General features: G+C 36.5%; 4 protein-coding genes across 5 annotated transcripts; 2 read left to right on the forward strand and 2 right to left on the reverse strand.

Moving 5' to 3' along the window:
* Positions 1-226: 226 nt before the first annotated feature.
* LOC100119330 (lysocardiolipin acyltransferase 1) lies at positions 227-5,651 on the forward strand. The gene is made up of 6 exons (XM_001603071.6): positions 227-377; positions 1,243-1,434; positions 1,609-1,816; positions 2,060-2,382; positions 2,461-2,704; positions 2,923-5,651. Exons 2-6 carry the CDS (start codon positions 1,267-1,269, stop codon positions 3,090-3,092), a joined length of 1,113 nt encoding a protein of 370 aa, XP_001603121.2. The 5' UTR covers positions 227-377; positions 1,243-1,266; the 3' UTR covers positions 3,093-5,651.
* LOC100119304 (ribosomal RNA processing protein 1 homolog) lies at positions 5,170-8,762 on the reverse strand. Of its 2 annotated transcripts, none has more exons than XM_031924932.2 (8): positions 8,336-8,762; positions 7,974-8,257; positions 7,642-7,865; positions 7,400-7,570; positions 7,138-7,320; positions 6,773-7,056; positions 5,997-6,684; positions 5,170-5,906 (listed from the first exon to the last, which is right to left on the reverse strand). In XM_031924932.2, the coding sequence occupies exons 1-8, from the start codon at positions 8,347-8,349 to the stop codon at positions 5,670-5,672; spliced, it is 2,085 nt and encodes a 694-aa protein (XP_031780792.1). In that variant the 5' UTR covers positions 8,350-8,762; the 3' UTR covers positions 5,170-5,669. The 2 variants fall into 2 exon arrangements, with proteins under 2 accessions (XP_031780792.1, XP_031780793.1); XM_031924933.2 differs by having other exon boundaries at positions 8,347-8,455.
* Positions 8,763-8,956: 194 nt separating this feature from the next.
* On the reverse strand, positions 8,957-11,052 carry LOC100679278 (snRNA-activating protein complex subunit 3-like). The gene is made up of 4 exons (XM_003425168.5): positions 10,204-11,052; positions 9,825-10,106; positions 9,510-9,751; positions 8,957-9,421 (listed from the first exon to the last, which is right to left on the reverse strand). Exons 1-4 carry the CDS (start codon positions 10,609-10,611, stop codon positions 9,154-9,156), a joined length of 1,200 nt encoding a protein of 399 aa, XP_003425216.1. The 5' UTR covers positions 10,612-11,052; the 3' UTR covers positions 8,957-9,153.
* Positions 11,053-11,337: 285 nt separating this feature from the next.
* Positions 11,338-16,321, forward strand: LOC100119268 (GMP reductase 1). Its single transcript, XM_001603018.6, has 6 exons — positions 11,338-11,811; positions 12,232-12,351; positions 12,470-12,727; positions 12,929-13,117; positions 13,247-13,449; positions 14,595-16,321. The coding sequence occupies exons 1-6, from the start codon at positions 11,725-11,727 to the stop codon at positions 14,782-14,784; spliced, it is 1,047 nt and encodes a 348-aa protein (XP_001603068.1). The 5' UTR covers positions 11,338-11,724; the 3' UTR covers positions 14,785-16,321.
* Positions 16,322-16,700: the final 379 nt, after the last annotated feature.

Here is a 16,700-nt window from a genome sequence, read left to right on the forward strand (position 1 = left end):
CCCCAAACGGTCCAAACAAGAACCCCCCTAAGATCAACCCCCACATCTTCTCCCCCAGTAGCATAGCAAATCTTCCGTGTGCAGGCATACCTATACACGCACGCACACATACACTCCCTCCCTCTGTTCTTTTCTCTTCGATCAATAGTGGTCCGATAGAACACCCAGCATCCCGCGAGTAAGTAGCGGGAGAGAGAGAGAGAGAGAGAGAGAGAGAGAGAGAGAGAGAGAGAGAGGCGCTCGCGAGAGAGAACTGGCGGGGTGTGTACACACGCGAGAGAAGCCCCTGGCGTAATGTCAGAGGGAAGCCCGAGCGAGTGGAGAACGCGACGGCCCAGTCGCGGCGGTGCAGTTCACCACTGGAGCTCTTAGATGCGGTGAGACGACGATCAATCTCTTTTTCAACTATTCTTTATTTTTTTCCTCTTCTCTTTTAAAATAATTCTCTGCGTAATCTTTTTTTTTTATTGTCAAAAGTTTGCTCGGGGGTTGATTTTGCTCCGAGGAAGAGAGATGAAAAGGGGTGTGCGCGGTTTGGTCTATTCTGCGCGGGATGAAGGAAAGACCGTGCGGTTTCGGGTTTGAATGGATCTGCGGGGTGGTTTTGACTTTTCGGTTAGTGGTTTTGTTTTTCTTTTCTTTTCTTTTTTTTTTGTCAGATTACTTGAGCGAATTTGTTTAAAACTGTTGATTTTTGTGATTTTATTTATTTTTGTGGAATTTTTACGAAAGGGGCTGCGAAACTCTTCAGGCCTTTCGTTTATTATTGCATTATACAGGCTTTATTGGATTTGAACGATTGGAACAAACTCCCTTATGTAAGAATGTGTATAGTCGCCTGTGATTATTGCTGCTCTAGAATTTCGCCAGAAAATAAATCTTCTTCAATTAATCAATTTGAATTTTGTTTTTTTTTTAAATAATAATAGTATAAAAATGAACAATTTAAAACGTAATAATGCACGAATAAGCAGCTTCATCATCATCGCCTCAAATTTTATTTTAGCCTCATACGCTTCAGGAGACCCACTCAAACCTCCACTTCACTCGTATATACCCTCAAAAGCAGCACTACATCATCATCCATTGTGCGCAACTATCTCCGTATCTCCCTCGCAATTAACTCGGCCATTGTTATTAAAAAATCTCTATTCTCTTCCTCAGGGGAAAAAAGATCCTTCGTTTACTCGCAAAGAAATAAGTTTAATAATGATAGTAATAATAATAATAATAATAATCCAGTGAGCTGGAGAGAGAAGAAAAGCAATGGACAGAAGGTTGCGCGGGATGCTGTACTGCGCGATGTGGTACGGCAGTATCCTCTCGGGATTTCTGTTTATTGCCTGCCCGATGCTTCCACTTTTGCTGATCAGTCCGCCGACTTTCCGTAAATGCGGCGAATTGCTCTTCTCCTGCTGGGAGATGTATCCCACCGTAAGTTCATATTGCCTTATTGGATTTTTCATGCTTCAATCGCGCCAGTGTGGCTTTTTCTTTCGGCATGAGCATGGAATTTTTTTTATTGTTCGTTAAAAAATGTATCGATTATACGCAATATCGTCCAAAATATTGCGCAAAATAATAAGACGTGTACGTGTACATGTTCAGGCGCTCATGGAGTTTTTCGGCATGAAAGTCGTGGTGTCGGGCGATCACATCCTCCCGAACGACTCGGCTATCCTGGTGATGAACCACCGAACGAGGGTCGACTGGAATTTCCTCTGGGGCGCGATGTACCAGGCCTGTATGCCCAATATCGCCGCTCACAAGCTCAAGTTCATACTCAAGGAGCCCATCAGGCATATTCCTGGCCCAGGTAAACTATATGCGTGTGTAGCTTCTTTCTTTCTGTTCGTCTAATTAAATCCGTTTTTACGTGATGAAATTAGCGACTTTTATCTCGGAAGCTATATACTTGCATGTATTTATGCGTGGCGTCTAAAAATTAAACGCCTCTGCGTAAAAACGCGCTTTTTTTCTCGAAAAATAGTTGAAGCTATATCAGTGATAAAAATACCTTCGATGAGCCTTAAATGAATGTATAATGCGTGCCACTCAGGTTGGATAATGCAGATGAACGGCTTCCTCTACATAACTCGTCGCTGGGAGGAAGACCAGGGCCGTCTCTCTCGTTCGCTGGACTACCTGGTATCACTCCGACGACGCAGTCAACTGCTCATCTTCCCCGAAGGCACTGATCTGACCGTCAGCAGCAAAGAGCGCTCGGACAAGTACGCGATGTCCCATGGGCTGCCCGTCTACACGCACACCTTGCATCCCAAAACTACCGGCTTCAGTTATCTCGTTAGGCATCTCCAGCAGGCGGATTATCTCGATGCGCTGTACGACTTGAGCATCGGCTATCCGGATCTTGTACCTCAGGTGAGAGTTTAGTAATAAGGTTTCAATATACTTATACTGTCAGAATTTATCATGTGGTTTATTTTGATCGATCATCAGTCGGAGCTGGACCTACTGAACGGAAAAGTGCCCGACGAGGTGCACTTCCACGTTCGCAGAATACCCCAGTCAGAAGTACCGAAGGACGAGGCCGGACTGAGGAACTGGCTGGAGGAAAGGTGGCAGCAGAAGGAACGAGCCCTCGAGCAGTTCTACGTGGACAAGAGGTTCCCCAGCGAACCCTGGCCAGAGTCCAGTCGGATGCCTCTGAGGATAGCCTTTGTCTTCTGGACCTTACTGTCTGGTGAGCGATTAAATACCCGTGCTTTAATCACTAGAATAATGTGCTTGTAAAATAGGGCCATAAAGTAGGACGCACAGCAGTCGTATCGAGCGCGTCCGAGCAAAGCCCGTTATTTCCGCGCTTCACTTTTTTTTTAATTCTTCTTTGCGACTAAAGCTCACCACTACAATTCTTCATAAAATACCAACTAAGCCACATTTGCTTTCAATAACGTCAAGGCACGATGTTGCTGATGCTGGTAATCTCGCCGATCTTCCAACTGTGGACGCTCCTGCACGCGCTCTTCTTCATCGGCATTTCTCTCTTCACAACGGGCTTCAACCAGCTCGAAATGGGCTGGTACTGGAAGTGGAGATCCTTCGTCTGCAAGGACGCGAAGCTCGGCTAACCCATCCATCCCAACCCTGTCTCACATATTGTAGCGTCGCATCTTTCCGAGAGTACAAGAAATATGAAGAAAAAAAAAATCTCTTACACATGTAGCGTACACAGCAATTGATGCCTGTCTCTGTGATAATCACGATTAATATATATTCTATATCGCGCATAAAAAACCGTACCGAGGACCGAGGATTTGTATAGCTTATTTGTAGGAGTATTATAAGGGAGGCGCGTGTTTTTTCCTGTTAGCTGATTCTTTTGTTTTTTTTTTTTTCGATATAGCCCTGGTTTAGTTTTTGATTGAAAATTCTATTGAAACGTCGGGTGATGAGTGATTCTTCATTCTGTAAGGTGGGTTATTTTATGTTGGATGAGGTAACATGTGATGTTTCTGGATTTTCTATATATTTTTCTACATATATGATTGATAAACTATGATATGCAAGTATTCTAAACTTACAGCCAGCTATTACCTTTCTAAAAACTGAAGATTTATTATACTGCAGTGACGAGTTTTTTTTTTTGTTATACAAATGGTCAGTTATTATAAACTTTTCTTGACACGAATAAAGAATCACTCGAGGAATTTATTATTATTATTATTATTATTAGGGGATCGTTGCAATGTTTTTATATGATTGAGCATATTCGAAAATACGGATAAAATTGAACTTTCTATAACTTTTTTGAAGCAATCGTATTTTTATCAAAAGGTGAAAGAAAAAGATCAAGAAAATTGAATTTAGAAAACAAAACATTATTTCCAAACGATATTTTTAAATGGTTCAACAGTAAGTATGTGTACTTTTCTATAAAAGGGTTAAGCAGTATGAAATATGTGTACTTTATCAAAGTCCTCTGACAAGTAGTAATTTGCGAGTATATGAATTATGAACAAATACAAATCCATAAACGATATATGTGTGTATAACGAGGATAACTTCTAAAATCTATTTAACGAGCGATAAAATTAAAGCGTTATCATACAGAGTTATATATGTGTAAAAGCTTCGTACGATGTATAACATACATATTATACTAATAACTAATAATTGTGTACACTCTCGAGACGAACAGCTCTGCCGCCGCCAGACAAATGGAATTGAAACTCTTGTCTCATGTATACCTAACGTCGCTGATGATGCTACTGCGTGCTTTTTTCACAGATGTACACAAGAGACACAAACACGTGAACCCCAGTACAAATTCAATTCTTTAATCCGCTATATAATTAAACGGCTTTTGTGTACTAATCTCGAGTGGAGCAATTGTACGAAGTATATACAAATTCCTATGAAAGATAATTATATATGATTATACGCGGATTTTGTCTTTGTATAATTGTAAATTATGCAAAATACGCGTAATCAGAGATCAACGTTTATAATATTATGATGAAACAAATTTTTAAAAAATTCGCAATTACAATGCCGAGAGAGAAATGAAATACTAGTATATAATTGTATATAATTTTTCATTCTTGGAATAAATGCAATCAACGCCTTGAGCATTGAACGAATAATATGAATGTAGTATAATATACGGCAATTTAAGGTGTATAAGATTGGGAATGGACTTGAGAAATGCATATGAGAGAATCTATTTTTTTCCCATAGCTTTAGAAAAAACAAATCTTGTACAACAAGAAGGTGAATTCATGTGCCAAAGAAATGACCCTAGCTGAAAATCGATATTTGATCCCAACAAGGGATAAATTGTACAATTCATTGTGTAAATATAGTTGAGAGCAAATAAGGAAAGTATTGTATAGGCTCGAGAATAAGAATCTTCGGTTTTTTTTCTGTTGATATTTCAAAACTATCTCGATGTGTACTATGTGTAAAGATATATAGCAAATTAATAGATATGCATACGTTTTGTTCAGTACTCCATAGTACTTTAGTAGCAAATGGATGATTTGTTGATTTCTCGTTTGTTGAACGTTGTTTTAAGGATGCAATATAAGTTAGATGATTGATGTATCGTAAGCGTACCGTTAAATTCATACCTAACATGAATTAAAAATTTTTTTCTTGATGTATACCTAACTAGAAAAATTTGTTCGATAAAATATAAATCACAGATACAAGCAATATATTTTTATTTTAAGTATTTTCTGTAAATTTATTGATATATGAACCAATTACACGTGACTGTAATAAACGGACTGAATCATCGATTCTGTACAAAATAGCGTGTAACATTTTTAGGAAAGGACTAAAGATTACTTTCACTAAAAAACGAGGTATACTCGATAATTACCAAAACATTAACAGATAATAGGTTCCAAAGATCTATCGACGATTCATATTTTGTCACTTCAACTACCGGTATAAAAAAAGTATTTTACACGTCAAATGTAGACTTTAGCCACTGTATCGACCGTTCACAGCGCCGTACAATTTCATTTAATAATCTATAACTTGGAAAACTTGAAATATTCTTTTCGGAGATGTGTTAAAAAGATATCGATGTACTTAGAATTGTGTACACTTCAACCACACGCAGGCAACAAATCAACTAATTGTAGGTATAAAATCACAATATACAAGTATTTGAAATTAAATGCCTACTGTGTCGTTCTTTAAAATATCTTCCTCTTATAAAAGGGGTTGACAGGGCTTGGAATCGGGCTCGGCTTGAGTACTCCCGCTTTTGGTTTCCTGTTGGCGTCGAATGGAATAGCAGGACTCTGCCTCAGTTGACGAAAGTACTCGAAAGTATTCTGGGCTGTATTTTTCTGCAGCATTATTTTTACTCGTTTTTTCGCTGAATCGGTTGTTGGCGTCTGTTTCAGAGCGGATTTGAGAGGCGTTGGTGTCTGTAACGTTACATTACATTTTAATTTAATTCAAAACTCTTATAAAGATAATAATTATGTGCATAAAATTGAATTAGATTTTCTACTCACACTACTTTGTTCTTCTAGCCTGGTCAGTACTGGAGTTAACCAGGGTATATTTGTTTTTAGCAAGTTTGTTTCACCTTCTTTTTCTGCCTTTGCTTTGCTCTTCTTAGGAGACTTGCTTTTTTCACTCACTATTACAGGAGTAGTTGTCAGCGAGGTTGACGACTCAGCGACATCTACATCCCAATTACAACTAGTACCACCCTTACTAGTACCTAGATCAGCACTCACTGTGGACTTCTCTGTACATTCTGAAAATGTATTGTTTAACTTTTTGGAAGACTTCTTTAATTTTTTACTTGGAAGAGGTTCTGATAAATTCAATTTGTCTAATTTCTTTTTAAGCTTATTTTTAGTTTTTTGTTTGATTGCTGTTGCATTAGGAAGTTTATCAGTCAGTTCCTCGCCATCATCACTGTCATCTAATTTTTGTTTCTTATTACTAGAACTAAGAATTGTAGAGCTGTTCTGGTCTTGAGGTGGAACTAACTCTTCTATATTTTCTTCATCGAATTCCGTTATATTACCATTCTTTTTTCTTTTGCGCGTATTTTTGCTCGAATCTGAATAAAGCTCTTGGTTGAGATTCAGTAATTCTTCAGCAGCTTCATACGGGTTGATTCTAGTAGTTTCCGGTACTGGAATTTCTTTGATTCCAAATGGCATATCACCTTGGGTTAACTTAGTAAAACTGAAACGTTGTAAAATGTTTATTATTTCAATCGAAATTAAGTTGACGATCAATTCGTTGTAATCAAAGACATGTACAAAGTACTTACTCGTTTATTAGCCGCGTAATGTGCTTACGCGTCAGCGTCGTTGATGATTTGTGGAATTTATTTTCTTTTAATATGCTAGCTATTTCAATGGGATCAAAAGGTATTTGCGGTATTTCCACATCTACCCTACCAGCTCTTGGATCTAACGGTTTATCTCCAGCGTTAGTAACTGTTTCTTCCACATCATTTTCATCGTCTCCCTCTTCTTCTTCCTCGTTCTCAATTTCTTCGTCCGAAACTTCGACCTTTTGCATCTCATCAATGTTTTGACAAGGAAAGCCAGCCTACGTTGAAAATTAAAATGCATGTAGTGAATATATAACATTTTTTTGAGAATATTTAAATTTATACGATAAAATTCTTACTTGTCTCCAGGCTTCAAACTTCTCTACATAGTCCATTCCAACATCAGATTGGAAAATTAAATACCTAAAAATATTCTTAACAACATGCTTGATTTGTCTTTGGTCACTCATGCTTGCTAAATGAATGACAAAAGGCCTGACAAATTCTGTAACAATACTTGTAGGTATCTGTCCTTCACTTATCTAAAATAAAGCCCAACATTTATAGATATTTAATGTTAGATACATTTTTAATCAAAATATTCTGAAGCCATGTACTCACTTTAGCTAATTCTTCCATATAGACATCTGTTATATGTAAATTAAGTCCCAAACAAGTTTTTGGATCCAACAAAATCTCTTCGAAAACTTTACCCACACCAACTACCCATTGCTTATTCCAAGATGCTTTCTTGCACATTTCAAATGTTTGCCTGATAATCTTTCTGACAAGCTGTAATTGATGAACTAAATTAATTTGCGATGAATTAAGTAAAATCTTTTATCAAAAATATGAGTACCAACCATCTCAAATTTATCCACCCTGTATCGATCAATGCCAAACCACTCAGCGGCAAGGCTTTTTAAGGTACATTTTGTATAAAGTAGCGCAGTATCCATAGAATTAAAACAATGTAGAATTTTGCTAAGGGACTCTGCGAGTTCCTCTTGCACCAATGGCTTGTCGGACATCCACATGCAATAAAACAAGCCTTTCCATAATCTCAAGAAGTCTGCCTCTGTGAAAGCTACAACAGAAACATCAGCATCGTTTTGAAAAACAACAAAATCACCGAAAAAGCAATGGTTCAAGTCATAAATCACTTTCTTTAGCTCAGAAACTAATATTAACGTACCGAACGAGCTCTGAGAGCGCATCTTCAACCATTTCTGCAGATTCTTCAGAACTTTGTCCCTGACTCTCTTGTCGTTGTTTGCAAGTAATCTGGCGAACTTGACCTCCTGGGCGATGAGCAGTGTCTTGCTGCCCTTGAGCTTGGTATCGCTCTCGGTTTTCTTCTCGATTTTCTTCTTCGGCGATGGCTTTTGCTTGGGCGACGCACGTGTGTGTTTTTTCCCCTTTTTCACCGACATCTTGGCGTTCTTCGTCTTGGACTGCATTTTATGCGGAAGAGCAGGCCTTTGGCAGACAATTCAATCGTATCAAGCTCTAGCACTCATTGATTCTCGCGCTTAATTAATTAACAATTAGAGATACCTGATTATTACCATATCGACAAACTTAACCTAAAAGTCGCCGAATCGTAATCATGAGCGAGTGGCCTGTAGAGCGACACAAACTACTGTGTGGCCGCTGTGGCGTGTGCGCTGCGAATCTGCGATGCCAGTGATGCCACTGCCAAATACATATCTATATTCGCTGTGAGCGCGTCGTTGGAGGGGAGGGCTGGCGCTGATGTCACTTTTCACACGTAATCTTATGGGATGTACTCTCGAAATTGCTAATAGCGGCCGCTCGAACTATTTTTCGCCCATAAGATTTAACATGGGATGTACTCCCGAAATGAGGGCGCCACGGTATGTGCTCACAGCGAATATAGTGCCAATGGCTGAATGCCATGAGCCATCAGCCATCATCAGCGTTTACAGGTTGTAATCTTGCGTTGTGCAGGTAGCCGCAATGTTGGTAGCATTGCGATAATCATGCTTTCGATTTGAGTTTAATATTATATGATATGAAATATGAAAAATTAAAATAAAAATTAAACAGGTATTTATTTCATAGAAATCTTATTAATAACAAAAATTTATTGAAAAATTTTCAAAAGGTTAATAGAAATATTAAGTTCTTGAAATAAAGTTTTATATAGATCGAGAGTTCAATAATAATAAAAAAATTTTTATTATGAGTACTGTATACAATGATTAGATATATTTTTAATATAATTATGCCGAAAAAAAAATTACTTGTTCAAATCTAAATAATGATATCTATATGATCAACTTATTGTATCAATAATAAAAAGTATAGCAAAAATAAAGTTTTCTTGTGTATAATTTTAGTTGAGATTTCTTCTAAGTACTTAGTCGAGAATCTAGTTCACTGTCATATGGAAATGCATGTGCTTCAAACTGTCCAACTTTCTTACCCTTAACATAGTTATACGATTTGAAGCAAAAATCACAAAATAAGCAGGGGTTGTGTGGAAGTCTCTTACTTTTGCTCACTAACCATATGGCATTGTATACTCCACAGGTCATGCATAACCGACTTCTATATGGCTTTAACCTGATAATTCTTGGATAACAACCTGGATCCAATTCATCAGTTGGATTTACTAGCCTAGTCAAAAAAAAAGGATTCGATAACTTCTGGCTTATTATCATTTATCCGATAATCACATGAAAACATAAAATTCTTAACAACTCACTTTGCAGTGCTAAAAGTAATTAAGTGCTCACAGTCTCCTTGATGTTGATATACATAAGGAAAACCAAATTTTATAATGAGGCTACATATTTTTGTTTCTTCCATTTTTGCAGTATGGTAAGTACCATATCTATGCTTTTCTGCCCAATCCCTAATTACTTTACTATTATCTTTATTTGTAGGATCACGTAAATCATTATAAAACGTGCCTTCAATGTAAAAAAATCCTGATTTGTAAACATCCTAGGACAAATAAATAGCTACATGTTTGACTTGTTGAAAAATATTGAATGAAATTTGACATTCTCATAAATACCTTAGCATTTTGAACTTTTAATCTCACAGGCCTCTCACTGATCTCTCGTGAAACACTATTATCTGCATAGCAAAATATTTTATCCTTCAGCTTGTCTAATGTCTGAGAGCCGTGCATAGCTATGACAGCATGAACTGAGATTTTACAATTAGATACTTTGTGTATACTATTCTTTTTGGAATACGTTCTGGAGCTGAAGGGCTTGTAAACTTTGACATATACAAGAATGTCCTTTTCTGGTTTCAAACATCTTTGTGAATTTAAAGTAGATGGCTCATACACCTAAAAACATTACATTTATCAATCACAGTTGTTTTGATCGAATAGTGCTGAATTTTATCAAAGAAGTTATTGGTTTCTATAATAGAGATATACTTACAATATTTTTTTCACTTATATATTTCAACATAGGAATTATAATTCCTCTAGAAACTTTATTCCTCATTTTTGTATATTTTACAGTCTGTAGTTCCACATTTTCAATGACAGATGGATCATCTGGATCTTTGCAGAACTCATATGAGCTTTTCGTCATTTTTTCCAACTCACCCTCAACCGTTAAATTATCAACGCTGCAATGCTTAGAAAGATTCTTCCATGCATCTTTTTCCATGTTGCCTTTACTGGAAACTATATCCATTAAATGATCCTCATTCATTTCAAAGTGTTCATAAAAATTGGATGTTCGAATCACTTCTCTGTAGGCATCAAAGTAAACTTGCAGATCTACAATTTCCGATGACTTGTATGCATTGCTGTACAGTTCATTCTTATCGGACGAATTCATCTTAGTGATTTGCTTGTCTTTTCTTATATCAAGTATATTATTCTATCATACTATACTATTAGAATTAATAGTAAAACAAGTTTAATTAAAAACTGTACCTAATTCAAAATCTTTCCAAAATGTCACGCGTTCCAGCACGCGTCAACCCCCAGAGAACTGATCACCGTAAGTGCGTCTATCAGAAGTGTTCTGATGTATTTCACGTATTGTACATTTCTCGAATTCCATAAGTATATAAACAAAGGTCACTTTGACCCTATGCGGTAACGCTTTATGTTTTGTATTCGAAAACGCGCGTCGCGGATCCGCATCCTTTCGCGCGCAAGCGCGAGCAAGTTTATAGAGTATACACATTACACGCGCGGCGAATACGCAATGCACAGGCGCTTGCATAATCTAAATTCGAAAAAAAATGCACAAAATAATGTCATGTAGCCAATGTGGGTATAATTAATAATTAATATAAAAAATGTCAATAGGATTGAACATGGGGTTGGATTAGTTAATTATAAAAAGAAAAAAACATTCTGTAAAAAGCACAGAAATTATCTTCTTTTAAATAGCATTTGAAATCGCACTAAATGCGTCAAAGAAGAAATCATCGATGCAAAAAATTTGTTAATTCTGCAAAAGATGCATCATCATCAGCCCGCTAAATAATGAATAATCATGAGAATGGCCGAAACCAGACTTTTTCCTAAATGCATCGCAAAGCGCGCGCATGTTATCACATGATGTCCTCTGCGTATATAGTCTCGGTAAGGTTGGGTATATATCGACATATCACACACTATAGTTTGGTATAGTCTGTCTCTTCACTCCACCTTCAACACCCCCACCGCGAAGTGAGTATACCTATATTCTGGCTCGCGAGCTTTAGGTATATAGTAACTAGTGTGTGCCTCCTCCGCGAGAGAGAGAGACAGCAATAGCCGCGCATAAAAGCCATACCAGACCGTCGTCTGAGCTGAGAGAGCTGTGGCTGCGCTTCTCGTGGTCGGTGTAGCTTCCCGCGGGTGTCCATCAGTTGCCGCGGCGAGCCGCCTTGTGAGTATCAAGATCGTCGCGCCGTCAAGCGTCCGTCGCCTCCTGCACACCGCCGTCCTTCTCAAGATGCCGAACATCATCAACGACATTAAGCTCGACTTCAAGGATGTGCTCCTCAGGCCCAAGCGGAGCACCCTCAAGAGCAGATCCGATGTGAGTTTGTTTCTCTCCTTCTTTTTTTTTTATTGAGAGTTATGTATACATAGATATAAATATAGGTATAGGTACCTATAATAATGATGGAAAAAGCGCTCGAGGCGAAATAAGTTTTTGATTGCCATCCTGAGCCGTGGAACTTTTGCAGGAGCGTCGCACGCTTATCTCGCCTTGAGGCTGTTTTCTTATCGCTATGCACATCAGACGTGCGATTATGATGACACTCGCGCGGACCCATGTGTGTTTACCTTAGCGCCGAAGATTTCCGTCATTTATTACTTTTGTTTATAAATAGCGCCTCGATATGAGGGACGGAAGATTTTTGTCTTTTCTCTCTCACATCATAGCACTGGGTCTCGGTGAAATGTCGTTCAGCTATTTTCGACTAGACTTTCATTCAAGATTTTTTATTTTTAGGTCGACTTATTTAGAGAAATAACTTTTCGTAATTCCAAACGCACCTACCGAGGAATACCCGTTATGGCGTCGAACATGGACACGGTCGGGACCTTCGAAATGGCAAGAGCACTGTCCAAGGTAATTTGCTTTGACTCTCATTCAATATTTTTGAAACATTTGGCTGTTGCAACCAGGTAGTGTGTTTCACGGATTGGCTGCAGTGCTGTATATATTATATTGATCATTTGTATTCCAGCATGGACTGTTTACGACCATGCACAAATATTATAGTGTTGATGAATGGAAAGAATTTGCCATTCAAAATCCGGACTGCCTGCAAAACATGGCGGCTAGTTCAGGGACAGGAAATGAAGACTTTGAACGTTTGTTGAGTGTTTTGGCAGCAGTACCTGAGCTGTCCTTTATTTGTATAGATGTTGCCAATGGTTATTCCCAGCATTTTGTGGAATACGTTAGGAAGGTTCGCTTGCAGTTTCCTAGTCACACAATAATTGTAAGTATCTGTTTGTAATGCTGAAAAAATGCAGAGTAATTAAGTTTATCTGTTTAATGTGTCAAAATCTTCAAGATACCTTGTCTGCTTTTAAAGTAATTAAATCTCTTATTGCCACATGTTAAAATAAAGTAGAAGAGAGTAGAAAAAAATTCTTGTACTAAAGTAAGAATTATTTTAAATACAAACTATTTTTAACAGGCTGGAAATGTAGTCACTGGGGAAATGGTAGAAGAATTGATTTTGTCTGGTGCCGATGTGATTAAAGTAGGAATTGGACCTGGATCTGTTTGCACAACACGTATGAAAACTGGTGTTGGCTATCCTCAATTAAGTGCAGTAATTGAGTGTGCAGATGCTGCTCATGGCCTCAAAGGTCATATAATTTCTGTAAGTGTACAGATTAATGAAAATTATTAAATTTAAATTTAATCCTTAGTTTCACACTCAAAAACCGAAACTTAAAACTTAGAGGTTTTTGAATCTTGAAAATTATTTTATATTCTAAATATTTTACAGGACGGTGGTTGCACTTGCCCGGGAGACATAGCGAAAGCTTTTGGCGCTGGCGCCGATTTCGTTATGGCGGGTGGAATGTTTGCTGGTCATGACGAATGCGGAGGCGATACGATTGAGAAGAACGGGAAAAAATTCAAACTTTTTTATGGAATGTCTTCGAGCACTGCTATGAAGAAACATGCCGGCGGCGTCGCTGATTACAGGTGACATATTTGATCAATGTATTTATTAATCAGCGTGAAATATTTACCTAAAATAAAATTGAAGGTTTATAAGAAATTTCTAGAAACTTGAGCAATCGCGAATTAAACTTAATATAACTGTTGATTTAAGTTTTTTCGAATGCTGAATATGCAAGCTTCTTGATTAGTAATTGTTTAAAAATTCTTCATGCGTCATCAAAATTAAAGAAAAATCGTGTCACGCGTCTGCGTGTTACGTAATATAATTTCTGCACTTTTAAAAAATGTTGTACTGACTTTAAAGTTTCAAATATAACGTACATTCATGTATGTATGATATGAATGAAATATGACAGTATAAAGTTACTAAAATCTGAGTTATGCGGACTGGGGGATCAAATAGTTTTACGATATTATCCTCGGGATGTTCACTTACGTTAAAGAAAAACTCGGCGCTATCAAATTCTCGAAACGGTTCAGATGTAAAATTCATTTAAATATCATAAATTGCTTTTTAATGTATGTAATGTTTGCGCTATTTAACGCGATCGGCAATTAACTTGCTTCTTAAGACATTTCAATACTGATTGATAAAATGTGCTAATGAGGTGATTGATAGGAGTCAATTACATTAATATAATCATAAAATTATAGTTTTATGATTATATTAAGAGTAACAAAATTAAGATAAGAAGCATAGTAATGTAAAAAATGATGTCTCTATCAATAGCTATTAATTTTTAAATTGAATTAAACGCGATTTGCACTGGGTACACAATATCGCGCGGAAATTTTTTTCATTTTTTCTCGAATTGCATATCAGCTGTCTAATTACGCTCGTTAAAGTGAAGTCAATAAACATTGACTTTGAAAGACCTTACGTTCACCTTTATCGTTCATGAAATTACCAGCGCGTTTTCGACCGTCTGTTAGCTTTACACTGATTGCTTTTCCGTCAGCAAAGCGTAATCGTTATACATTTGTTTTAATTAGTTTGGCAACTCTCAAAACTTTTAAAAATATAATTGACTCCATGATAAGCAATATTTTTTTTTTACTGGATTTTATGACTGTTTTTCATGCACTTGCGAAAAATATCAATAAATAAATTACTGATCAACAGCAACCTAGAAGACATAAAAATTTGAATGTCATTTCTGTTAAAGATCATCGGAAGGAAAAACCGTGGAAGTCCCTTACAAAGGTGGTGTGGAAGCTACAGTATTAGATATGCTGGGAGGTCTGCGTTCAGCTTGCACCTACGTAGGAGCGTCTCGCTTGCGAGAACTGCCAAAACGCGCCACTTTTATCCGCTGCACTCAGCAACTCAACAATATTTACGGACCACCAATGTAATCAAACTCGAGATGAATAATTTTTTTACTTCTTTCTTAAAAATCGCACCAGGGATTGACGGGGATAGCGGGTCTTCAGAGGTAAAAAGCGACTAAAAGTAAGATAATTTTTAAGCTAAACAAAAACAGTAAACAAGTGCCATCGAGTAACGCGTGCACACGCGTGGGAGCATAGATACGCACATGATGCACAATTATAAAATGAAGGTTCGCTTCTCTTTCGTTTACGTCGATAACCGTCTGCCACTGTGGCGTCTTGATTGATCAAACATTGAGAGGAGGAAGCGGCGAATAAATGCATTCGGATAGACCTTGGGCGATGTGGCAAAAGTGCTGCAGCAGTATTGATTGGCGGTTTTAGTTCTGCGTGTCTATGAAAGTGAGCTTCAAGCGAAGTAATTATTGCAGTCAATTACAAAACTGTACGAATTGAGTAAGAGATGCTTTTTTATAGAAAGAATTTCAAAAAGTTTACGGCGAATCTCCTACTAAAGATTGATTTTTTTTAAGTATTGCATTTATGGAGTTGTTTTTGGCATGTACAGGACGAAATTTTAATTTTAGAGGAAGAAAGAAGCTTTTTAATCGGAATCGAAAAACATTTTTTAAGGAAATATTATAATTCGTGAAATCAAAGATCTATGCAAAAATGCATAATACAACGTTAAAAGAGAAAAAGTTCAGTTCTATATTGTTTATCAACGACGCAGGTGATTCCATGCTTAGCGCGTGGAATTGAATAGCTTGACGGACCTCAATTTTATAGATATAAAACAGTATTAGCAAATATCTATAGATAACTATAGGAAATGAACTGTTGTATTTGTTACCAAAGAGTTGTCAGCCTGAATGAATCGTGAACTTATTTTCTTTCCAAAAGAAAAAAAACAGCTCTGTGATTTGGCTCTTGAATTAATTTATTGGTAATAAAGTATTCCGTAAAAAATGCGCAAAAGAAATGTAACCGCACAATCATCTGTGTGATTAGATGCAATTGTGTTGATTTCATGGTTTTCTAAAAATTATGTCACAGTTGCTATTTAAGTATATAAGTGTGATTATTAGATCTTAAGTAATATTGAAAGGAAAATGGTACCGCAGCTTGTATATTTTACAGTCATTCATGCATTTTATTTAAATCTTACCCATGCGACTGAAATGTTATTAACATTTATCTGAACTAAGGCGAATAGCTTTATCGTTTTGATGTTTTTACTTGCGATACCATTTTTTCTTCAACTTAGATAATTTTCAGCAGGGTTTTTTTTTTCAAAGAAAAGTACATCTTTTCTTGTCCTCATATTTTTATTTGTTTCAGACCTTCATATGTATTATTGAGTGTGATTTTTGCTGTGTCAAGTAAACTAACGTTCAATGTCGCCTTTAGTTTGTAATAGTACAACGATGTCAAAATAAAATGTTATTGATCATAAGAAAATTTGCTGATATACATTCTGGTAATGTTCAGTAAATGTAATATATTACAATTGTACCTTTTCGAAGTTAATAAATAAAAACTGTGGATGCTTATATCAGAAGTTATTGATTCTTTAATTACGAATACATGTCTTCTGTATTATGCTCATTGTAATTTTAGCTATATGCAGATAGGAATATAATAACTAACAATACCTATATTTTGATATATTTTTATTCGTTTAAAATAGCTAATTACAATAAATAAATCAAATTGCATTTCATCATTGCAATTTATCTCTCTTCAATGAAGATCTTTGATTTTCTGAAATAAACTCGAGTTTATTAATTCTTTGCAGTCGATAAATTAAAAAATTCGTATCATACAAAATATTTTTCATACTGCACACAATGAAAAAAAAAATATAAAATTTACATACTTAAATGTAAAAAATAGATTTTATAAATTTTATTAGAAAAAATAAAAATTGTGTTGTAAAG

Source organism: Nasonia vitripennis, chromosome 2 (assembly GCF_009193385.2).
Source record: "Nasonia vitripennis strain AsymCx chromosome 2, Nvit_psr_1.1, whole genome shotgun sequence".
NCBI classification, from domain to species: domain Eukaryota; kingdom Metazoa; phylum Arthropoda; class Insecta; order Hymenoptera; family Pteromalidae; genus Nasonia; species Nasonia vitripennis.